The sequence below is a fragment of the Corythoichthys intestinalis genome, chromosome 3 (assembly GCF_030265065.1).
Source record: "Corythoichthys intestinalis isolate RoL2023-P3 chromosome 3, ASM3026506v1, whole genome shotgun sequence".
In the NCBI taxonomy this organism is placed as follows: domain Eukaryota; kingdom Metazoa; phylum Chordata; class Actinopteri; order Syngnathiformes; family Syngnathidae; genus Corythoichthys; species Corythoichthys intestinalis.
In genome coordinates, this window is record NC_080397.1 from 32,297,022 (window position 1) to 32,323,500 (window position 26,479).

A 26,479-nucleotide genomic window follows, 5' to 3' on the forward strand; every position below is an offset into this window, starting at 1 on the left:
CCGTCGCTTGCTCCCATGACTCCCTTTCCATAGGTGGCGCCTTGCTCGGCAATTTATCAAAAATGCTCACATTAGGTTCGTCCTTCTTGACCTCACAACGGCTCCTGGGATATGTAGTCTTTCGTGCTACTTTCGGTTTGAAAATGGACAAGAAATGATGGAAATATGGAGATAAACACATGGTCCAGGCAGCATTTGAATGCTTATTTATGAGTGCAATAAAACTATAAAACTCCAATGACATTATCATTTCACTCGGTCGATTGACTTCAAGTAAAAACTGGCGTGGACTTCAACTTCCGCACTTTCAAATGAGACCAACCAGCGGTACGTGGGTGACGTAATTACAGCGTGACGAGGCTTCAAAAATGATATGCGTAAAAATGTCACCGCTGACACGTTCAGTGTTAAAGGGTTAAATAAAAATTAAAAAGAAGTGATAAACCAAACTGTCTACCAAAAGTTATATAATTATGCAACAGGATAAAAGCGCTGGGCGAGTGTTGCAGTTACTTCTGTAAGGCCTGAAAGAGCTGTTAGCCTAGCGGTTTGCGCACCTCACATAATGACATTACTAGCACATACTTTGACATCGTACAAAAAGGACAACCCTTCCTCCTGTTTTCCCGTCCACTGAGATTTAATGAATTTGGAATGATTTCTGAAAAAGTTATCTTATTAAAGAAAACATGCACGATTAGAAAAATCTCAAATCTCGAGTTTGACATGTAGGCATGTAGGCTGCAGCACATGCTCAATACCATGTTTGGCCTGATCATTTATAGCAGATGCAAACAAAATGGCTAGGTCAGAGGGTGGCCAAGAAGAAGGAGAAGCTAATCACGACACCAGAATGGGCGGCGGTGCTACTTCTCATGCTGCCCATGTCACTCAGGCTGACACCATAAATCTCACTTATTTTCAGATCCAGCCGAGACACGGCAGAAATTACGGCCCAGAACACATTACCAGCAACCGCAGTGTGCTGAATGCTAAAAAAAGAGATCCTTGATAAAGCAGACAGCTACTTCTCCCCAGATTATAGGACAAAAAGACATCTCTGCAACGCTGTGAGGCACATTACTTAGGAAGAGTAGCACAAACAAGGGAGCCATGTGAAAAGTATTTTTCTACCTTAAAATGCTCCACATCTCCTGTATATGTATTTTTGCACCCTGTTTAAAACAGTGTGGTTCTGTATTATAAATTGAGTGTCAGTGATTTTTCTCCCCAAAAATAACATCATAGCCAAATCACTACCATGTCGCTTGTCGGTTCAGATGATACCAAGCATGACAGTTGGGGGGGGGGGGGGGGGGGGGGGTAAATTGGACACTCACAACTATCGAAAAATGTGTTATAGAAAATGTAGTGGGAGACAGTTAGCTTTTCAGCAATACTGCAGCTGTAAATCAAGAAGCGAACTTTAAAAAATTATGGCCATTACAGTGTTTGTACCGTCACAGGTCTTAGGCTATGTTCACACTACAGACTGAAGTGACCCAATTCAGAATTTTTATTCCCAATATTTCAGATTTGAGCTAGGCCTGTTACTGTACATATGTAGTTTAAAAATCAGATTTGGGCCGCATTTTTCAAAATGTAGTGGCAGTCTGAACTCTACTAAATCGGAATCCATGCAGCAATTATATCAGCAAAGAGTGAAAGAGGGAGGAAGTATGACAGAGATGGACATGTGCATTAGTGCCTCCTTGAGCTTGCCTTTTAGGCCACAGGTTATGAAAAAAAAAAAAGCCTCGGATGAGCTTGAGAATTCTCGGTTTTCTTTCTGTGTGCCAAATGAGTATTGCAAAATATTTCAATATTTCATGGCCAAGACCCCGAGCAAACTAACCATATGCTTGTGTGTGCATTCTATCCATACATATAAACTTTGAAAATATTAAAATAATAAGGAATTTTTGAGTAAACGGGGATTATTTATATATGTTATTTTGATCCTTTTTTTTTGAGAAATTAAAACATGGTAACCCTAGAAAAAAAACAGAACTAGCATGTGTAGTCATTTGTTTTGATGCTTCTGCGCATGTGGGTCAGTTTGCTGAGCGCGTGTTGGACTGGGCGCTAGTTCAATGAATAATACTTGAACGGGCTTAAAGAAAACGGAAGTCTGAACTGAAACGCCAAAAGACCAGATATGACGAAAAATTGTTGTGCATCCTGTGGTCTGAACCTATGTCATATTAATTCAGCAAGCATTACCTGAGAGACCATGTCAATGCAAATCATTAATCCTCATTTTTCCATTTAATCGTGCTGCCTATGTCTCAGTGTGTGGTCTATTGATGCATTTCTGTGAGCTCCCACGGAGGCTTATTAGTGTCATGCTCTCAGTTTGCTCTCAGCCTGCTGGGTCATCTCCATCTGCAGTAATCTACCATTAGCCTCGGCTTTCACCATTTCTCAGCCATTTACAAAATTTATAATACACTACCCTCTGGAAATCCTGGCAGATGCAGAATTAATTTAGAAAAGCACTGAGTTCAAAAGAGTATTGACTCATGGGAGTGTGAAAGAAAGGGTATACTGTACTGTACATTCGTCCAAGACATGTTTGAATTTGAGAGCTACGAAAAAAAACAAAAAATGCTGTCCTCCACTAATTTAATCTCAGTCCTATCCTGAGTGGATCCTACTGTACAAATGATACTTTAGAATGACCAGGCTCCTTTTAACAAGACCCAATCCAGATTTTTGTCTTTTGTCACTTTTGTCTCGTCATTTCATTGGCTTGTTCAAGATGCAGTTTAGGAAAGTTCGGTCTAATTTTTCATGATTTATTTTCAACTGCTGTGTTCTCGTTTGTAGTCTCACATGAAGTTTGCTTTGGCTCAAACGGCAGATGGTGTGATCTGACTCAGATGTACCTTAACCTCGGAGTTTGCTCTTAAATTCCTTGGAGGTTGTTTTGGACTATTTCCTCGCCATTCCTATGATTTTTCCTCAATTTGTCATCAAATCCCCTTTTTCGGCCACGTGCAGGGAGGCTGGCTAGAGTCCCGTGGATCTCATATTTTCGTATGCTTTCTAGTGGTCACCTAAGCAGGACACGCAAAGTGAGAGAGGCTTTTCTGGTGCTCGTATGGTAAAAATTTGCTCACATAATGAGACATTTTCTCTCGTGATGATGCTTGTATCGTGAAAAACTCATAAGGTGAGGTGCTTGTATCTTGAAGGTACACTGTACTTTCTATCTTTTCTAATGTATGAAACATTATTATTGTTTAGGCCTGTTTCATTTCATTTTTCAATAATTCGGTTGAACGTAAATCAAAATTTTCATTATTACTTTTTTCAGATTGAATTTATTTAGTTATAGTCAATTTTGAACTTGTGTGTATGTGGGGCAAATTAGTAATGTAATAATTTTGGGGAACACAATGGGAAGTAGAAACGTGTTGCGCCGATACCATTTTTTGGCTCCAATACCAATACCGCCACCTGGCTATGCAGTATCGGCCGATACCGATACCATACCGTGCTGTTAAATTTATCGCGTTAACGGGCGGTAATTAATTTTAATCACGTTAAAATATTTGACCCATTTAACGCATGCGCGGAATGACCCGCTCATGCCTCAAACAGATTAAAATGATGCCGTTTTTTGCACGTTGAGAGCTAAGAGGCAGAGAAAGGCGAGTGGACACAGGCATTCATTGGACCGTGCCGTTTATTGACATAAGCATCGGCAACTCCTTCACAACAAGCATAACTATCATTTCGTGAAAGCACAACAAAAATAATATTACTATCTCTTAAAAAAAAAATAATAATAATGTTCACAAAAAGAAAAGCGCTCAATGCAAAGAAAACTGGCATTCCCAATCAAAATAGCTATGCAAAATACACATAAAACTTACCCAGACTTTGGTCAAACTTTATTCAAACATTTTGTTTAGCTCAACAAATACACTGGATGGCAATATTTAGTCACAATATGCAAACTATCAGTGGTCTCGTACGTTGTGAAGCCAGCACTCAAATGACCGTGGATGGACCAGTAAACAGGGAAGTATGGCGTCAGTCGAGAGACAAACCACACTCATTGGCTTGATTTCTAAGTAATTTAAAGCTAGCCATTAACACCTTGTGGTGTATTTCAGTCACTACCTTACGTAATTAAAGACACAGTGGAAGAATGGCAGGGAGCCCAACAATGGCGAGCTACTACTTTATTTTTTTGATTTAAAAATGTTATTAAAACGAAAACATTAAGAGGTGTTTTAATATCAAATTACTATAACTTGTACTAACATTTATCTTTTAAGAACTACAAGTCTTTCTTTCTGTGAATCCTTTTAACAGAAAGAATGTTAATAATGTTAATGCCATCTTGTGGCTTTATTGTTACAATAAACAAACAGTACTTATGTACAGTACGTTGAATGTATATATCCATCTTGTGTCCTATCTTTCCATTCCAACAATAAATTACAGAAAATTAATTAATTTTTAAGCTGTGATTAACTCGGTTAAAAATTTTTAATCCTTTACTAGCATATATCCAGTAGAACGTTTTATTGCATACCTAGTATGGGTGACAAATTAATTAAATAAACCTTCGGCTCTCAAAGGCCAAAATAGTGCTAAATTCGTGAAATTAAAACATGTATAATACTAGCCCAATAGTAAGAAAGTAAAAATGAATGGATGAATGAATAATGAATTAACTTTTTTTAAACCCTTATTTCTTCCTCTCAAAGACCAAACAGTGCAGCCTTCATGAAATTATAAGTAATAATAATAATAATAATATAATAATATAATAATAATAATAATAATAATAATAATAATAATAATAGTAATAATAATTGACCACAGCATCCTGTCTCTCCCTCCCTCTCAGTGCACCAGCAGCAATACACACTTAGCCGCTTAGCTTACTTCTACAGCACTTTTGAATAGGCTTGCCACCCATCGTTTGAAGTAAGGAATCGTTCCGAATTGGGAATTAAAAGTTGCGTTCTGTATGGAACCAATACGGAAGATATATAAATAGGTACATTTTTATGCATTTAGGAGTTTTGGGGATGTCCCTTTTTTTCGTCGCCTTTATGGCTTTGGGTGCAAGGGGGGCGTCCCTTATTCCTATTTCTGAAAGGTGGCAACCCTACTTTTGAAACAGGTCTCAAATTACTGCAGCATTTCTTTAAGTAAAAGACAATAAAAGTAAAGTAGACGAGGTAAACTGACCAGGGTTTGTTGCTCCGGTCCAGCCCCCTTTCTCTTGGTAGCAGCTGCTTCTGTTGTAGCCTCAAACTCTTTGTAGTCATTCACGTTTCGTCTTCAAATGTTTTATCGGGTTCGAGGTATTGAAACTAGTCGATTTAACTCCACCTCTCAAAACTTTCAGGCCGCAAATCTTGCATGCCGCTATTGTACTCGACGGAGATTATAGACTGAAATATTTCCAGACCGCTGACATTTTCCTCTCGTAGTTTGTTTTTCCTACATATGAAAAAGCTGCCCCGGCATTGGTTTAGAGTGGCTATTGGCCCGCTCCCATTTGTCTGGAGCAGGCCAATAGCAATAGCTGCTTGACATGCAAAGTGATCAAGTATCATCACACAACAGAGAGTGTATTGAGCGTCAGTAGAAAAAAAAAGGCTGCGGTCAAGTGTTATAATACTGGACCGGTAAATGGTATCGGCGCCCTCTTTGTTTGTATTGCCACCATTTCGGGCCGGATCTGCACCCCCTGCCGATACTGGTATTGGTATCAGTGCATCTTTAGAACAAGCATACCAAAATTATTACCCATAGTAGTTCTAAACATTTGGGCTGTTTACATGGTGACGCTGTGACACAAAGACGCAACGACTGTGTTGCGGAATGGCCTCGCTTTTACATGGTGACAGCGAAAACGGAAGGCGGAGACGCAAACTTTTGATTCTGGCCTCCAAAGCGGTAGGACATAGATGAAAAACTGTTGCTCAGATGACGTCAGCACTCGCACACATCTTTTTGGGCTTGAACAGCGCTGCTACTAAACATTTAAAACAGCAAACACGGCAGAATGTCGGCTTTAATTTATTGTTTTTTTATAATATTTTTTTATTCAAATATATTTCATGTCAGCATTTTTGTGCCTTTTGGAGCAAAATAAAAATAAAAAAAAACATGGCTTTGAGTGGGCGAGTATGTTGTCTTCCGGGCTAAGGAGGTGCATCATTGGCCGTTGAATACCATGAATACTACATCGTTCGAATGGAGACGGAACCAAGACAGAACCATACAAATGCAAATATGAAATTTGTCGTATTCTTGGAGCGTCACCATGTAAACTGTCCCATCGTTTCTCAAAACCAACACTTCTTGTCACGGCTCCTGCTAAATATCAGGACTGCCATCCACAAAGAAAACAACTGAACAAAAATAATTGTACACTTCTTAGAGTCTTTCTGTTTTCTGTTTTAACCCAAGATGCTTACATAAGTGTCTATAACTATTAGTTTGTTTTTTCGTGTGTATCAATGTTCTTTGTTTTCCTGTCTCCTTCATTTTGCCTATAAAAAAAGTGTCTCAAAATCCACAGTAAAAACCAAAACCACACAGATTTAATCCTTAATTATCTTGAAAACCTTACTCTTTTAGAGACTCATGCCTGCCTTTTTGTCTATTGCTAGCATTCTTCAATGTCAGACATTACTGTGTTTCAGAGAATTATGTACTGTATATAGCTGGCCACATAAATGCATATTTTCTCTGAGACTGAATAGGTGTTCAGTGGGTGACTGCTGAGACTAAATGTTACCACAAACATATCTTAATGGGCCCTCATTATCTTCTGTGACAACCCCAGTGTGTGAGTGTATACTCGTGTGATTAAAGGTTAAGGCTTGTGTTCACAGTGATGAAGCAGTGCTGACACCGTTTAAAGAACTGGGGCTGTCATTTGTGCTTTTAAGAAGCCCAATTAAAACTGATAGGCTTAGTTCTCGTCTCACTCGCATCGTTTTCTTTGCAGTGCTTGTTCGAATACAGTTCTTCCTTTGCAGTCAAATTCTAAATGCGTTGCCATTTGTGATTTTTGAGATTTGCAGCACTTAACATGTCCAGCTCTGTGGTAGCAACTTTGCCGCAGGGACAAGACAAAGACACTGTAAGACCCCTGTGGCTTACAGAAGATGGATGCTTTAGGGTATTAGCCTGCCTGGAAGCAGAATGATTACTCCCAAGGCCTCTGAGAAAAGAGGACACAGGACATGGTAGAAGTGGCACACGCTTTGAATACTCAAGCTGGTACAAGTGTCTCCTTGTAGTTCATTCGCAGGCAATCATAATCACGCTGATGTACTTTTAAATGTTGTTTTAAGAGCTACTACGAGATAGCATGGAAACTGTTGGAATAGTTCACACATACATATATACAGTATACATACGTATATATTAGTGATGTAACGAGGTGCGCTGAGCCATCGGAGCGTGTGTCGAGTAATGAAGGGACGTTTCCGTGAAGTGGGTGCGGCAGTAGAGGCGGTTCCGAAAACGATGAAGTCCGAAGCTTCGCTGCCCAGCTGTACCACGTGATTGCTTCAGGGAGTGCTTTACATTTTGCCGCGTCGTATGACAGCTCGCCACAGTATATGAGCAACTCTGGCCAGATTCAAAATTCGGGTGATTGAAGGAGAGTTGCGATCAGGTGAGAGTTTGGATAGTTCGGAGGTAGTTTGGGGAGTGAAAGGTTTAGGAGTGAGACGGAGTGATACAGTGGTTGATAAGATGGAGCCACCAAGAAAAAAGACTTCATCTGTGTGGAAAAACTTTTGTTTTTGAATGAAAATGAACGAACATCTGTACATCACTGTTCAAGTTACACTTTTACTGTCCTCTGCTTGATTACGTTCATGACAATTTCAGAAAAAAAATATTGCACAACCTGTCATATTATGATAATACAGTGGTAGCTCTACATACGAAGTAAATTCGTTCCAGGACCTTGTTTGTAAGTCAAAATGGTCGTATGTTGAGCAGGATTTTCCCATTGGAATACATTATGATTCCAATAATTAGTTCAACAGCCCAAAAACCTACACTAAATCCTTAATAAATACTGCTGGTACTATTACAAACGGCAATAACACATAGCAAAATAAATAAGTTATAACTGAAAATCGCAATAATATTATAATAATAATTTCTGTAATAATGTAACGAATCGGGTTCTAATGTGGCAGACGTTTTTTTCTGTACCTGAACGCACCGCTTGATTGACGTGACAGAGAGAGGGAGCGTAGCGGTTAAGAGTTTACTTTCGCTTACAATGTTTCTTAAGAACACCGTCAACTGCGGCGGACAGAAGGCGTTTTGTGTTGGATAAGATCTGAAATAAATGATAAAAATCTGACAAAGTTGTCGATTTCTTTGGCGATTTGACCACAATAATAATTGCCAACTTAAGTTATAAAGACTGGCGAACGGTGGTCGGTGGAGGATCGTGGAAATGTATTGTTGAGCCAGTTCACCCCGCGCTCATATTTTTCTATAATTTGCATCTTCACTTCAATGGTAAGTGTCACCTTTTTCCTTATTTCAGCACCTGTACCAACCTTTTTGAAACCTGTGTTGAGTTCTCTCACAAGAAAATCAGCCGTGTGTCCGTCTGCGGTCCTGTCATGTCGTCGTATTTCGAGCATGTCGTTGGGTGTAGAGACAAATGGCGAGTCAAATTTTACGTCGGATGTCGAAAAGTTAATGTGTCGAAGCAACCGTATGTCGAGGTACCACTGTATATTATCTATATTTATGTGAGGATTTTTCCTAAAGTGAACCAAAAGAAGTCTACGAATAGGGTCAGGGGTCCCTTACAAGTCAACCACAGTTCAAAGAAGCTGAATAGCATTTGAGTTTGTCCAGATGTTTTCATTCAGATTGGGCTTGTTTGCAGATTGAAGAAGCAGGAGAAGTGAAGCAAGGGGGCGGGTATGCTTTAAAATAAAAAAATATATTTTCTGGTATCAAACAAAAGGGCAATCAAAGCACATGGAATCATTAAAAGTAAATAATGTCTAAACGGCAGACAGCAAAATAACAAAAGAAACAGAAAACAACGTGCCAAGTGGTTTACAACAACAACACATCAGCATCAACAATGAACGAAAAGCACTGAATGAAACAAGTGAAATAAATACAAGCCATCTGATGACACAATGAACCGCACCTAAGCAAGACAACAATAGCTGGGAGGAGCTGATTGGTTAACCCAAGGGAATGTGCTGAAGAGACCAGGTGGAAATTGAAATCTTATTAGTTAACAAGTTACAAACGAGAGAAATCAAAACAAGACACTAACCTACAAAAAATGTTATCATCCGATCTGGAATTACCGTATTGGCCCGAATATAAGACAGTGTTTTTTTGCATTGAAATAAGACTGAAAAGGGCTCGTCTTATATTTGCGGTCTAGACATTATACCCATTCACGAAGCTAGATGGCGCCAGATATCATTGAAGCGATGTTCTGTCATGACAGATCTCAGCTTCTCTCAAGTTTCAACTAGTTTGCAATTTTTTATTGCAATGTTTTTCCTTATTCCGATTTGCTTCAGGACTACGGTTACAGTAAGACTTCACTTTGATGGTTAATGCAGTTATTGCAATTTTGTTGTTTTCTCACAATGGATTGGTTTATTAACAATTCAAAAACCAGAAGCCATTCATTTACGAATGTGATTGCACTTTAGTTTACATATTTAAATGTTCAGATATTAAGATTTGAATGAGGCAAAAACACATGCTTTTTCTCTCAAATATGTTGTTATCATTTGTTTCGGATGTACTGTAATTATTTTCTGTATAGAAATTAATTTGGTGTTTAAAAAGTCTTTTTTCAAACATGAGTCTTGATAAAGAGGGAGGGCTGTCTTATAATCAGGGCCGTCTTATATTCGGGCCAATACGGTATATTTACCATCACTGCCATGATAACAATGTCAGTGAATGACCATAAGTGGTTGAGGTTAAGGTGGCGGTGAACAAATGTTCATTCGCTGCCAACCCTGCCAGTTCAAATGGATTGGACGTCCTGCTGCTCTTTATTTGCAGTTGTCACAAATGTGTTCCTATTACTGTGCTGACTATGGTCCGTTTTCCCCTCCATAGAATACTGAGATTTTAAACACAGCAGTCCTGACCGGGAAGACTGTAGCTGTCCCTGTGAAGGTGGTAACCATCGGAATAGATGCCTCAGTTATTGATGTCTCTGAGGCAGTGGAGTGTCGCACCACAGATGAAGATGTAGTCAAGGTGAGTAATATAATACTTCTCTATTCCGTAATAAAATATTACTTTTCTCTTAGAATGAAGGATTTATGAGACTTTGTCTTCATCTTAATGCTGTAAGTATGATGTATGAATTCAGTTTGGAAGGTTGCCCTGTCAGATTTACAGGGCACAAAAGTGATCCTCCTGAATTCTTAGCTACTTTGTCATTGGAGTTTATACTTCTGCCCTAGGTATATGATATATACTCATATCTAATATAAATATTATTCATTGTGATATCAGTTTGACTTCTATTTGTTAATTTATTGGCATTGTTTTGAGATTTTGGCATTCATGCCTGTCCTGCAACTGTAAATCTAAATGAAAAGGTAACCTCTTTTACGACAGATAGTATATAACAGTCCGATATGTTCACTTAACAGCGGCTGATGCTGGTCTTTCAATAAGAGGAAGCTCAAAGTGTGTCCGCCTTTGAGTACTTTGTGACAATGGAGGGGCTCAGCAGGTCTCGCTGCTCTGTAGGGATAGAAACAAGAGTCCCAGAAGTCAAGTCTCCAAATACAAGCTGCTACAATTAAAGAAAAAAAAATCACCAGAAACTGAAGCCCAATTTTCACTAGTAGTTTTTAAAGGGATCCACGGATAGAAAAACTTGAAGTTCTTAAAAGATAAAAGTTACTTTGAGTTAAAATAATGTGATATTAAAACCCCTCTTGATGTTTTTGGTTTTATACAATTTGTAAAATTAGATTTACTAATAGGTCACCATTAATGTTGATGTCGCAGGGCAGTGAAGTCACTGGGTTATGCTGCTGGGCTTCCAGAGTATGACTCTAGTGACATAAATATGTCATCTGATCAGCCCTTTCAATTTGAACCCGAGAGGAACATTAATGAGCATAACAGCACTGTGGATATTAATGAGCAGCAAAAGCAAAATGAACAGGAAAGACCGAATGAGATGAGACGAGAGTATGACAAAACTGGTTTTCTGCCAAAATGTGCTACACTGGCAAAACGTGCTACAAGAGGCAAATTTGACATGCAAAGTACTACCGTGCGCTTTCAGCTTGTTTTGTTTAGATGCATACAGACAGAACATACTAAAGATGGGTGGTTTAAATACGCTACTTGACTAATGTGGTCAGCAGATCAACAATCTGCTTTAAAGAGAATTATAATACTAAGGGGCTGTGAAATATCAATAGAACCGTTATGTGGCAAGATAACAGATATTAATAAAGTTAACAAAAAAATAAATCACATTCATGACCAATTTTCGAAAATAGATCGAAAATTACGAACATTTCCGAATGTAGCCCGGAAACAGCTGAATGGGGCTGTGACGTCACAGCCAGGAAACAAAAGGTCGAGGCAGGTGTAATCGTTGTTTATCAACGAGAGAGTTGCGTTCGTGTTTCATCAAAAAAATCGCTAAAATGGTTCAAACCTGTCGTGCTATGTGGTGTACAAATCCCCATTTATTCGTTCGTCCATGCAAAGAGGGCTAATTTTGCGGACTCAGCCTCCGGCACGGTTTTGTGTGGTGCGTATTTTACACCTGAAAGCTATTCGAACTATGGACAAATAAAATCAGGTTTTGCTAAGAAATTGCTGCTGAAAGCAGATGCAGTGCCCACCATACACGCGCAGCCACCTAAATGTCCTGAGATATCAAGAAAGAGGACGATGACTGGCACTGATGAGACCACACCACCAACCCAGGCAAAGCAAAGGATGGGGAGCAGCCAAGCTCGAAATGGCCAGAGTGAGTACTCTTTTATGATAAAAAAAAATATCACGCATTCGATATAGGACTGGACACTTGTATAAATTATCGCTCGTAAAATATATACAACAAATCCTTTAATCCCATTGATATATGTGTCTGTTGGCAGAGCGAAAACCTATGATAGCACAATAAATGATAATTATTCTATACATTATTTTGCGGTCACGGTGTATCACCTTCACAAAAAGAAATGCAAAACAAACCATTCGGTGTTTCCCACACGATCTGTTGCCGGTGTTTCATCAGTGTGATTGCTCCCCTCAATAATCGTTTCATTAGGCTGCATTTGCTTTTGTTTGGGCTCAAATTGATAACCCAAAACACCAAAGAAAGGTTCATAAATCTCCTCGTCACCATTAGATGAACGTTCGTTACGTCGGATTCGTCGCTGCAACTAGAAACAAAATTGTCCGCCATCATCGCCGCCATTCAGTACTTTGTCAGGACCCAAGCGCTGAGCCGGGTGTTTCCTAGTTGTGACGTCATGCACATAATATGCTAGATTTCGGGGATCTCGGGCGCCGGTCGTTTTAGCTTGACAATCGATGCAAATTTCTATCATTTTCTTGGTGTTGCGTTGTGTGTAACTACACAAAGTGGCATGATATGAATCCAAAAGGCATGCGTTTATGGATAAATGATGGAATATTAGCATGTCCCCCAGGTGTTTTAATACTCTTCAAAGCTACCACAAGAAAAACAATGCTTAAAATTATGAGAGGGAAGCACATGCACAAAGTATTTTGAGGCAATGAAAAGCTAATAAAAGACTCAATAAAAACACAAATTGTAAGTACTCGCCGCTTTTAACCGATGTGCGTATGTGTTGGACGTCTTTCCGCTAAGAAGGAATTACAGAACACCGGTAGTGTCCGTCCATTGCGCGTATAAAACATGACGCCCTCTGTAGGTCAAAACATCTACTAAATATTATAGATTTTTAAATCAACGGCAATATTTTATGTGTTTCTAAAAACATATTTTAGTAAAAGAGAACCATTTTGGCTTATTAGAGCCTACAAGTTTTTAAGTCCGAGGTTCCCTTTAACAAAGCAAGTGTTGCTAGGATGATGATGAAAGTCAACTCAGAAGAATGGAATGAAAATTGAAAAATGCCTCCCGTGGATGTTAATAGTACAAGATCACGGATTCGCTCATTCAGATGTGAATCAAAAGAGGATTCGGCCTCAGATAGATCAGCCAATCATCTTGCAGCGAAGCACAGCATCCGGGCCAGCCAAGCCCCGCCCACTGCCCATAAACCCCAGATACGCACAGCTTCCAATGGGCGGGATAAACACAGCCTTCATCCAATGACTCGTCTCGTTTCCCTGTAGCATTCTCAACTCTGGAGATGCACAATGTCCACACTGTTCAAAGGACTGTGAAGCTGCGTGAATGACTGAAAAGCAAGCCGCATCGTAACCAGTGATAAGAACCTAATTCTGAACAAAAGTTGAGCTTTTTGTAGCACATATTTAGTCAGTGACATGTACACACAAAAGTATACATTTGATCTCTTATTTTTTGACATTTTTGGGGAAGCTGAGCTTCCCTTGCTGTCTAAGAGCAATCGCCCTGTCACTTAATCATATACAGTGGTACCTCGACACACAATCTTTTCGACATCCGACGTAAAATTTGACTGACGACGTGCTCGAAGTACGACGACATGACAGCACCGCAAACGAACGCACGGTGGATTTTCTTGTGTGAGAAATCAACACAAGTTTCCAAAAAAGTAGGTACAGCTGGTGAAACAAGGAAAAAAGTGATGCTTACCTTTGAAATGAAGATGCAAATTATAGAAAAATATGAGAGTGGGTTGTGCATCCGTGAACTGGCTCTACAATACAGCTCCACGGTCCTCTTCTGACCACTGTTCGCCAGTCTTTATAAGTTAAGGTGACAATTATTATTGTGGTAACATCGCCAAAGAAATTGCCAGCTTCGTCACGTTTTTATCATTTATTTAACAACTTATCTAACACAAAACCCTAATGTCTGCAGCAGTTGACTGTGCTCTCAAAAAAAGTATTATCTCTACCGCACCGTCCTATCTCACTGTGACATCCGCCCCGCGGTGCGTTCAGGTACAACAAAAAGTGTCCACCACATTAGAATCCGATTCGTTACATTATATATTGGAATAATTATTATTTTATTAGGATTATTATTATATTATTCAGATTTTTATTTATAACTTATTTGTTTTGCTATGTTTAATTGCCATTTGTAATAGTACCAACAGTATTTGTTAAGGGTTTAGTGTAGGTTTTTGGGCGTGGAACGAATTAATGGAATTATAATGTATTCCTATGGGAAAATCCTGCTCGACATACGACCATTTCGACTTACAAACAAAGTCCTGGAACGAATTAACTTCGTATGTAGAGGTACCACTGTATCTCATAACACAGAATACCAACAAACACAGGTTATCTGAATGAAGAATTTGTGGGCCCTGCTTTAATTGAAATATAAAATGGTTTGTAGTGAGATGCAAGCCTGCTTCATGTACTGTTGTGTCACCTTTGAAGGAGACCCCACTCTACTGTTTAGGGCAGGGTTGTCCAAAGCAGTCTTCAAGGGCCGCTGTGAGTCCTAGTTTTTGTTCAACCACAGACAGTTTAACCAATAAAGTGTCTGCTAAAATAAACAGCACCTGACTGCAATCAACTGATTACACTGGTAAGACACCAGATTGGTGAAAAGGTGTCATCTTGAAATCCAGCACCCACTATGCGGCCCTATGTGGAATAGTTTGGATGGTTGTCTAGCCCGAAACAAACCCAGTTTACATTCAGTGGCTTGTCACTATCAAACCCAGCTCAGAAAAGACCAAAAACAAATATACAGTATTCATCTCTGACAAGAACCAATGATGTTGCATTAAAACAGAGAAATAAACATTATTTGAGATCAATAAATATGTTGTCGATGCAATCATTTCTATGTTTAGCATGGCTGTATAAATTCTTCTGAAAATATTAAACAAATGCCAAAAACCACATGAAAGACTGTTTGATATTTAGTCACAGTTGACAGCTTATTCTAGCCGTCTCATATTTTTAGATGACTTCTCAAACCTGGGTCACAAGATTCAACAACACAACACATCCCTAATAACTGAGAAAAGTTGAGGCTTCAAAACAGCAACTTTGTTTCTGTGGATTCCCACTCACTCCTGAATAATCTATGCGAAACCGTGCCTGGATTGTGTTTCCGGTGAGAGAAGTGGTTGAGAAGTTGCACAGTAGCAGCATGATGTGCCACCCTACTGTGCAAAAAGCTCCTTCCACTTTAGTTGTCCTGTGTGAAACTTAGTCTGAAAATGGACAGTCTGATGAGGAAGATCAACCTCAAGTAATGTCTTTTTAAAGCTGTGATCGAACAAAGTCAAAAAGGGGGATATTTTGTGACTTGGATTCACTTCATCATGCCTGATACGGGAGTTTGGATTGTTAAGGGGAGTTCCGCAGGGAAATTAAACTGTCGGCAAAGATGTTCGAAAGGAAAAAGTCACAGCTCTGCCTGTGGGATCTTGGGTCAGAGCATTCATCCTGCACGCTCAATGCTCTCAGTGAATGGAAACACATAGTGACATTAAACCTGAATAATGAATCACCACGCACATAAAATGATGCACTCACTTGTGGCCTTGTGATTATAGTGAATTTGAAAAAGAAAAGGTCACCCGGGGTCACGTTTTCTTTCCTTTTAACCTCTGTAGAGTTTCATCTTGCTTCCACAAATCTTGTCTGACGTGAAGACAATAATAATGCTCTGGCCTCATTATTTTGCACGAACAGTTCTCTTTATGAATTTATAGTTTTGGCAGCTCTAAACTCTTGCATTCAGCTTGTCCCTCTTATAAACAGCGTCTGATTTTGGAAAAGTGCTTAAAAAGTCTGATATTTTACTTCTCATTTCATATTATCACTGTTTGTTTTCATTGACATTTATAGTGGAGCAAGCGATAAATTAGTCATTTACGGATCGAGCTGCACAGGCTTTAGCTCTGTACACTGACAGATAGTCACAGACAGTCATAGTGATGTTTTTTTCTTTTTCTTTTTTTTTTTTTTTTTTTTGCTGTTGTATCTTCTAACTATCAAATCTCAACAGATCCATGCCGCACAAAGGAGGAACTTTTCACCTCTGTGATCAGACTCTTCACTGTTTCCACTACTCCATTTGGTACTTGTTTGAAGAGACTCACTTGTTTAAGCAGACACACTTTTTGTTTGAGAAGATGCTCAAGTCTTTTATAACACTAGAAGTTCCTGAATGGCCCCAAACAGCAAGGCTGGCAATATGAAAGGTTCAAGCACATTCAATAGCAAACTCCAGTACAAATGATTGTATGATTGTCTATATTTAGCAGGTGTCTGTAAACCCTCATTTGTGTAAACATTTTTTTATTTCAAAACATGTTATTACATTGCTGGCTCGCTTCCAAACTACTAGGTACCCACCCTCCGCCCAATGGTGGCCTCCTCTCATTGTCTTGCTCGCCCCATTCGTCTGCTCTGTCCCAGTGTTCTGCTTTGACCGCCGGTGGCTGGGGGGCCGTCGTTCTGCCGGGTGGTGGTCCACTCCCACACTGGGCCGTGGGGGCCCTGCGCGGGGGATTGTGGATTAGCGGGTAGTGGTGGGGTAGGCATGGTGGTCTGGTCGTTTGCTCCCTTGGCTGATTCCCGAAGGGTTGGTGTGGGTAAATTGGATGGGCCGGGGGGCCACCCTGGGTCCTGGGTGGCAGACAGTTGCCCCAGAACTCGTCGGCTCCCATGTAGCAGTCACCTTCTCCGCATGACTAACCCACACATTTAGAGTGGGCATGCACATGACTGAGAGTGTGACAATTAGTGTTGCACCGATACCATTTTTTGGGCCCGATACCGATACAGATACCTGGCTGTGAAGTATCGTCCGATACCATTCCGATACCACTCTGTTTGCAAAAAGAAAAAAATATATATATATATACAGTGCCTTGCAAAAGTATTCGGCCCCCTTGAACCTTGCAACCTTTCGCCACATTTCAGGCTTCAAACATAAAGATATAAAATTTTAATTTTTTGTCAAGAATCAACAACAAGTGGGACACAATCGTGAAGTGGAACAAAATTTATTGGACAATTTAAACTTTTTTAACAAATAAAAAACTGAAAAGTGGGGCGTGCAATATTATTCGGCCCCCTTGCGTTAATACTTTGTAGCGCCACCTTTTGCTCCAATTACAGCTGCAAGTCGCTTGGGGTATGTTTCTATCAGTTTTGCACATCGAGAGACTGACATTCTTGCCCATTCTTCCTTGCAAAACAGCTCGAGCTCAGTGAGGTTGGATGGAGAGTGTTTGTGAACAGCAGTCTTCAGCTCTTTCCACAGATTCTCGATTGGATTCAGGTCTGCACTTTGACTTGGCCATTCTAACACCTGGATACGTTTATTTTTGAACCATTCCATTGTAGATTTGGCTTTATGTTTTGGATCGTTGTCCTGTTGGAAGATAAATCTCCGTCCCAGTCTCAGGTCTTGTGCGGATACCAACAGGTTTTCTTCCAGAATGTTCCTGTATTTGGCTGCATCCATCTTCCCGTCAATTTTAACCATCTTCCCTGTCCCTGCTGAAGAAAAGCAGGCCCAAACCATGATGCTGCCACCACCATGTTTGACAGTGGGGATGGTGTGTTCAGGGTGATGAGCTGTGTTACTTTTACGCCAAACATATCGTTTTGCATTGTGGCCAAAAAGTTCAATTTTGGTTTCATCTGACCAGAGCACCTTCATCCACATGTTTGGTGTGTCTCCCAGGTGGCTTGTGGCAAACTTTAAATGAGACTTTTTATGGATATCTTTGAGAAATGGCTTTCTTCTTGCCACTCTTCCATAAAGGCCAGATTTGTGCAGTGTACGACTGATTGTTGTCCTATGGACAGACTCTCCCACCTCAGCTGTAGATCTCTGCAGTTCATCCAGAGTGATCATGGGCCTCTTGGCTGCATCTCTGATCAGTTTTCTCCTTGTTTGAGAGGAAAGTTTGGAAGGATGGCCGGGTCTTGGTAGATTTGCAGTGGTCTGATGCTCCTTCCATTTCAATATGATGGCTTGCACAGTGCTCCTTGAGATGTTTAAAGCTTGGGAAATCTTTTTGTATCCAAATCCGGCTTTAAACTTCTCCACAACAGTATCTCGGACCTGCCTGGTGTGTTCCTTGGTTTTCATAATGCTCTCTGCACTTTAAACAGAACCCTGAGACTATCACAGAGCAGGTGCATTTATACGGAGACTTGATTACACACAGGTGGATTCTATTTATCATCATCGGTCATTTAGGACAACATTGGATCATTCAGAGATCCTCACTGAACTTCTGGAGTGAGTTTGCTGCACTGAAAGTAAAGGGGCAGAATAATATTGCACGCCCCACTTTTCAGTTTTTTATTTGTTAAAAAAGTTTAAATTATCCAATAAATGTTGTTCCACTTCACGATTGTGTCCCACTTGTTGTTGATTCTTGACAAAAAAATTAAATTTCATATCTTTATGTTTGAAGCCTGAAATGTGGCGAAAGGTTGCAAGATTCAAGGGGGCCGAATACTTTTGCAAGGCACTGTGTATATATATATATGTGTGTGCGTATAAGGGATGCAACGATACAGTTAAGTCACGGTTCGGTACGATTTTCGATACAATTCAGTACATTTAATGCTCTGAAACAGAAAATACAACTGTTATTATTTATTTATTTATTTTTTTGCTAACAAGCAATAATAACAGTGCCATCATATAAACAAGCATTTTAGTGCATAATATTTATGTGCTTACTTCTTACTGATCTGAAGAAAAATTTAGTATATAAGTGCTGAGAACAATTTTTACTGTTTGTAAAGTGGGTCACACTGTTGATTGCTGCAGCTCTTCTAGCAGCTATATTTACCATATAGGCAAAACATCCTATTTGTGGTCCGAGTCCATCTGTAACATGTAGTGAATTAACAGTATTTGCAGCATTATCTACAGTCACTGGTATGGGTTGATTTGGCTTGCTTAACTTCCATTCAGCGGTTTCTATTTAATCAATGTAGTCTATGGACTATGCGTCGCTCTGGGCTCACGCAGCTAATGGCATGGGATCTAATGTAATACATCTAGGTTGCTATTTGATGATATCTAGTGTGTGCGCGCGAGAGTTGGCATGGGATCTAGCATATGACATCTAGATTGCTATTTGATGATATCTAGTCTGCGCGCTGCGCCGCTTGAGTGTTTTCTGGCCACAGAAGTCACTTCTGCTCATTACTGCACAACACCAGCATATTACAATCGACTTTCATAAACAGGACGAGTTTGAAGTACGGTGCTCTCAATTTGCCACTCATTTGTTCATCATAAAACCATGAGTTTGCTTAGTCTCCCACAGTCTTAACATTTCTGATCACATCGGCGCTACAACAGCAAGCGTTAGCTTATGCATGCTAATCGTTTGTGAATATCATGTTAAATGAGCAGCGTAACATCGCGGATATGCGTTGTAGAGTACATCCGCAATATTGAAGACGATGGTGTACATTTCGTCTGGTAATTTCGACACAAAGACATACAGATGTAATAATTTGGGAAGTTAGCTCACGTGGGGAGGACAGTATTTTTGCGTCCAAATGATGCCAGTAGATGGTATCGGCGCCCTAAATGTTGGTACTCGTCGATACCGATACCACCAATTCGGGCCGGATCGGCGCCCCCTGCCGATACTGGTATCGGTGCAACTTTAGTGACAATATCTCGATACAGCGATGTATCGCTATATTTTGCAACCCGATCGGTTATCGATATGCTCCCGCCAAATATCAATACTTTTATTTGACATATTGGCCATTGGGTGCTGTAAACTGCTCAATGTTTGTTGAGCAATTCCTTGGCAGTCCACTAGAGGCACTCGAGAGTGGCGGTGAAGGTAAAGTGCGCACAAGTCGTCAAGAGAAGAAGAGAGGAAGCTCCAAGTGGGTTGAAAAAAATGAGAAAGCTTTGTGAGAACGGTGGAAGAAAAAGAGAGAAAAATATTGCTACAAATCACACATGTGGACACACTTTAGATTTTACACCAACAAGTGAGGAAGTAAGGTGAACAAGGACTTTGCTGTATGCAAGAATAGTCTAACAAAAATAAGGTTCACTGGCAGCTGGTGACGAAGTGGACAAGGATTTCTTCACTGCTTTGCTTTCACCACTTGAGGTAAGAAAGTTTTGCAATGTACTTGTAATTGATTTTTTAATTTACATAAATTATTTTGATGACATTTGGTGTTGAATGATATAAAATAAACCAGCACCCTAAACTGAATGAAAATGAATATCGAACAACCCTACACGCATTCACTTATTTATTTGATATTATTTGAGAACCACTTTCTATCTAGTTTAGTTATTACTGCCATTTTGACACAATAAGCTATAAAAATGGCTTGAATAGCTTCCAAGATATATAAGGTGATGTGCATCATAATTAATGTACCCTACATAGTAAAAATAGGTAATTATTGCATTTTTAATTTCTATACATTCAATTCGTATATTTTTTTAATTCACTCAATACTTCCAACACAAAAAAAAAATCAGGATTTCAACTCAAAAGCTATTAAGTAGCTAATATTTTTTAATTTTGTTGTTTTTAAGGTGAGGAAGAATGTGACTGACTGAGTTCGACATCTGAAATGCTGAAGCAGATGGTGGAAGTGCTCAAAACAATGCTTTTGGCAATAAAGGTCATATATGACGAAAAGACCCACCAATTTTATCATTGTCCCACTCCAAGCTCAACTGCTGACTGACACCTACAGCTCTGTTAAAATTTTTTCAAAAGATTTAAAACTTTAAAGAAATTAAGGGTGTCATTCATCATGATCTCTCAAAGAAATATCAGCGGTTGTGTTTTTTTTCCTCTATATGTGCAGGTATACAATTTGCAGATTTATATTTTACAGCAATGTTGCATTGAAAATGTGTCACTGTTTAATAAATGACAAACAGTATTTTTTCTATTTTGAAACATTTTTTTTTTCCATTTCAACAGTTGTATCGTAGAATATCCTCTATCAAATATCTGACCAATATATCGATAATCGCTGTATCGTGATATCGTGAGATAATCGTTATCGTGAGCCTTATATCGCGAATCGTATCGTATTATGAGGTGCCCTGAGGTTCCCACTCCTACGCGTGACTATGTGCCACAAAACACATTGCAGAATGTCGACTGATTAATACTAAAAGGTGATTTGACCTCATTATGGGTTCCCATCTACATACTGTATTGGCCCGAATATAAGACGGTGTTTTTTGCATTGAAATAGGACTGAACAAGTGGGGGTCGTCTTATATTCGCGGTCTAGACATTATACCCATTCATGACGCTAGATGGCGCCAGATATCATTGAAGCAATGTTCTGTCATGACAAATCTCAGCTACTCTCAAGTTTAACCAGTTTGCAATATTTCATTGCAATGTTTTTCCTTATTGAGATTTGTTTCAAGACTACAATTACAATTAGACTTTACTTTGATGGCTAATGCAGTTATTGCAATGTTGTTGTTTTATCACAATAGATTGGTTTATTTACATTTCAAAAACCAGAAGCCATTCATTTATGAATGTGATTGCACTTTAATTTGCATATTTAAATGTTCAGATATTAAGATTTGAATGAGGCAAAATAACATGCTTTTTCTCTCAAAATGTTGTTATAATCATTTCTTTCAGATGTACTGTAATTATTTTCTGTATAAAAATTAATTTGGTGTTCAAAGAATCCTTTTTCAAACTTGAGTCTTGAAAAAAAGGGGGTCGTCTTATAATCAGGGCCGTCTTATATTCGGGCCAATACGGTACTACTACCGTTGCTTGCACACTCACTTGTTCACACACTTTTTTCTGTCCTATCTTCCCCTCTTCCTATCTTTTGGTGATTAGTTATCACCTCCCAATATGGTGTCCCCTCAGTAAGGGTACACAGCAATGCTACTTGTATTAGGTAGCATATACGTGTATTGTTTTTTTGTTTCACTATTCCGTCTGTTCTTGTGTGTATTCTTCATTTCTCTCTGTCCCCCCAAAGTCATTTTTTGTCCAGCCGCTTCCACAAAATAAAATATAGTGATTTTATTTTAATGATTGTGTTTATACGGATTGGCTCTTAAGTTTCTTAGATAACCTTCATTGAGAATGAAACTTTTCATTCAGTTAGTTATAATAAATCAATACATACCAGTCTTGTCAAATAGACATTAGCTCTGGCCCTTTTACTTTTTACTAGGGCTGTCAAACGATTAAAATTTTTAATCGAGTTAATCATAGCTTAAGAATTAATTAATCGTAATTCATTGCAATTCAAACTATGTCTAAAATATGCCATATTTTTCTGTAAATAACTGTTGGAATGGAAAAATAAGACACAAGACGGATATATACATTCAACGTACTGTACATAAGTACTGTATTTGTTTATTATAACAATAAATCCACAAGATGGCATTAACATTATTAACATTCTTTCTGTTAAAGGGATCCATGGATAGAATGACTTGTAGTTCTTAAAAGATAAATGTTAGTACAAGTTACAGTAATTTTATATTAAAACCCCTCTTAATATTTTCGTTTTAAAAATCTGTAAAATTTTCAATCAAAAAATAAACTAGTAGCTCGCCATTGTTGACGTCGCCGAGTGGTGACGTCACATGGGCTCCCTGCCATTCTTCCACAGTGTCTTTAACTACGTAAGGTAGTGATTGAAATACACCACAAGGTGTAAATGGCGAGTTTTAAATTGCTTAGAAATCAAGCAAATTAGTGTGTTTTGTCCCTTGACTGACGCCTTAGTTCCCTGTTTACTGGGTCTATCCATTCCATTGTACTTCACGGTCATTTGAGTGCTGGCTTCACAACATACGAGACCTCTGATAGTTTGTATATTGTGACTAAATATTGCCATCCATTGAGCTAAACAAGAGTTAAACGAAATGTTTGAATAGAGTTTGACCAAAGTCTGAGTAAGTTTTATGTGTATTTTGCATAGCTATTTTGATTGGGAATGCCAGTTCTCTGCATTGTTGTTTAACTGTGTGAGAATAGGGCCTCATTAATACAGATTGAAGCGCTTTTCTTTTTGTAAACATTATTTTTTGAGAGATAGGAATATTATTTTTGTTGTGCTTTCACTAATACTGATACTTATCGTTGTTGTGAAGGAGTTGCCGAAGCTTATGCCAATAAAGGGCACGGTCCAGTGAACACCTGTGTCCACTTGCCTTTCTCTGCCTCTTAGCTGTCAATGTGCAAAAAACGGCGTCATTGTAATCTGTTTGAGGTAATGCATGAGCGGGTCTTTCCGCCCATGCGTTAAATGCGTCGAATATTTTAACGTGATTAATTTTTTTAAAAAAAATACCGCCCGTTAATGTGATAAATTTGACAGCACTACTTTTTACTGGTATTATTTGAAGTTTCGTGTTCATTGTACAGTACTGTACTCTGAGTGTATCTATTAGTTTTGTAAGGACTTGGCTATTTTCCATTTTCCTGTTCAAACAGGCTGTCTTGACTACTGTTTCAATGGACAAAACATACAGCTAATGCATTGACATGAGCTCTGTCGTCACTGTAAAAGAGTCTGAGTGGTTAATTGCTTCTGTCAAGGCAAAGACAGCCTTAGCCCACCTTCATGCTGTCTGGTCCCGTTGTTTCATATCTGCCATGGATTGTCTCTGTCTGGTGAGTTGTTAATTTCCTGGGCTGGATCCAGAGACAGCCCAAATGTGCCTTGTAAGTATTCTCCCGTTAGCTGCCTAATGTCTCTGATTAATGTGCCAGTGGGTCCTCCCAGACATTTACGGGTTCTTTGTGAACTGGAATGACAGAGACTGTCTAATTCACACTCAGCTGAGAAGATGAGTTAAGGGTTAAAGGGGCAGCTATTTCAATAGTGGTTATCTTTGAATATGAATGGTCTAATAAGGAGGAATGTAAGCAGGAAAATGAACGTGTAAGCTGACATGTTGTTCACAATTGGTTCTGCTTCATTGATGCAGGAATAGATTGAACGTGGCCTCCACCAAATCCATCCATCCATCTTCAACCGCTTTGAATATTTTTATTTGGGACATACACGTGAAGTACTTTATGCGTATGTCCCTAATAAAAATCTTAATTTATGTGACTGAATATCCCTCGCTACTTCGTACTTCAAACTTTGCGCCCTCAGTCCATCGCGGATTTTTTTTCCCAACTAAAAAATATATAAATAAATGCAGATGAGCTGTCCCGAGCCGATCGCGTAGTCTCCCTCTACCTCCCTCCCTTCCTCCCTCTCCCTAATCTTTGTTGGTCAGGCATTTGTTGCAGGAGTTGCTTCTTAAAGTTAAAGATCATTGATAGACGTCTAATGTTTGATCTTGCCAGAGAAGCTAACTTTAAAGCGCCACATGCGTCAATCATCGTTTAACCTATTAAACAGTTGCTGTGGCAACTCATTGTGTGTAAGTGATCAGCTTGAGCAGACTTCAGTGGACTCACTCAATGAAGCATTTAATAAAGCCAAGCATTTGTTTGCTTTATTCTTGTTTAAAAATAATTCAGTGGGACAGTAAAATGTTTAAAACTTATCATAATTACATTAATTACATTTGAAGTGCTTAAAAACCATTTATTCAAATATATATATATATATATATATATATATATATATATATATATATATATATATATATATATATATATATATATATATATATAATGTACTTTGCAGTTTTTCACTTATTGTGGTGGGTTCTGGTCCCCATTAACCGCGAAAAACGAGGGATCACTGTATGATATTGTTGCGTCACTCGGAGTACGAATGGTGTGTCAGCGCGAGTTTCCTATAGACCCTACTCACCTACGTCACAAAATGGGCGTGTCGCTGTTTCCGGCCGCCATATTGTACCTATTTTTTAGACCTCATTGTTTTCAATTAGTCGAGCAAGTTATAGAGCAATTCATGGAAGTCCCGGTGTTATCTGACGCTGTAAACTCATTGGATGCGTTGCATAAATGGCGTTACGTGGAAAAGCTTCAGTTTATCCATTTGCCAGATCCGTATTTGATGCCTAAATCGATGTTTTTCGACCCGCTGGCTTCGCCTGACATCTGCTATCCTGATATTTACAACTATCTTGTCCACACAAAATCAGCCTATTCTCACGAAAGTTTGAAAAACTTTAAGAGCTTGGAGGCTTATAAATGCTACGTTGATGGTTGGGTGAAACAGGTCCTCGTACACGAAAATTCGGAAGGAATCTTGTGCTCGGAAGGTGAGTTACGAAATTTTCAATTCAAAATCTTTTGTTCTTGCTAACATCCACTGTCAAGTCTAATGTATTTCATATCATTTGTCAATGGAGCTAGGGCTTTTAATGTTTATATGGTTTAGCGATAGCACTCTCACTACATACATACAGTGCCTTGCAAAAGTATTCGGCCCCCTTGAACCTTGCAACCTTTCGCCACATTTCAGGCTTCAAACATAAAGATATAAAATTTTAATTTTTTTGTCAAGAATCAACAACAAGTGGGACACAATCGTGAAGTGGAACAAAATTTATTGGATAATTTAAACTTTTTTAACAACTAAAAAACTGAAAAGTAGGGCGTGCAATATTATTCGGCCCCCTTGCGTTAATACTTTGTAGTGCCACCTTTTGCTCCAATTACAGCTGCAAGTCGCTTCGGGTATGTTTCTATCAGTTTTGCACATCAAGAGACTGACATTCTTGCCCATTCATCCTTGCAAAACAGCTCGAGCTCAGTGAGGTTGGATGGAGAGTGTTTGTGAACAGCAGTCTTCAGCTCTTTCCACAGATTCTCGATTGAATTCAGGTCTGGACTTTGACTTGGCCATTCTAACACCTGGATACGTTTATTTTTTAACCATTCCATTGTAGATTTGGCTTTATGTTTTGGATCGTTGTCCTGTTGGAAGATAAATCTCCGTCCCAGTCTCAGGTCTTGTGCAGATACCAACAGGTTTTCTTCCAGAATGTTCCTGTATTTGGCTGCATCCATCTTCCCGTCAATTTTAACCATCTTCCCTGTCCCTGCTGAAGAAAAGCAGGCCCAAACCATGATGCTGCCACCACCATGTTTGACAGTGGGGATGGTGTGTTCAGGGTGATGAGCTGTGTTGCTTTTACGCCAAACATATTGTTTTGCATTGTGGCCAAAAAGTTCAATTTGGTTTCATCTGACCAGAGCACCTTCTTGCACATGTTTGGTGTGTCTCCCAGGTGGCTTGTGGCAAACTTTAAACGAGACTTTTTATGGATATCTTTGAGAAATGGCTTTCTTCTTGCCACTCTTCCATAAAGGCCAGATTTGTGCAGTATACGACTGATTGTTGTCCTATGGAC

At 39.2% G+C, this 26,479-nt stretch overlaps 1 protein-coding gene across 2 annotated transcripts in view; it reads left to right on the top strand.

The window, feature by feature from the left end:
- Positions 1-26,479, top strand: part of si:dkeyp-14d3.1 (transmembrane protein 132C) — a 248,783-nt gene that overhangs the window by 194,695 nt on the left and 27,609 nt on the right. For both annotated transcript variants that reach the window (XM_057831522.1, XM_057831523.1), the window contains one exon: positions 10,123-10,266. In XM_057831522.1, the coding sequence (XP_057687505.1) occupies positions 10,123-10,266 (144 nt within the window). The remainder of the gene's footprint in view (positions 1-10,122; positions 10,267-26,479) is intronic.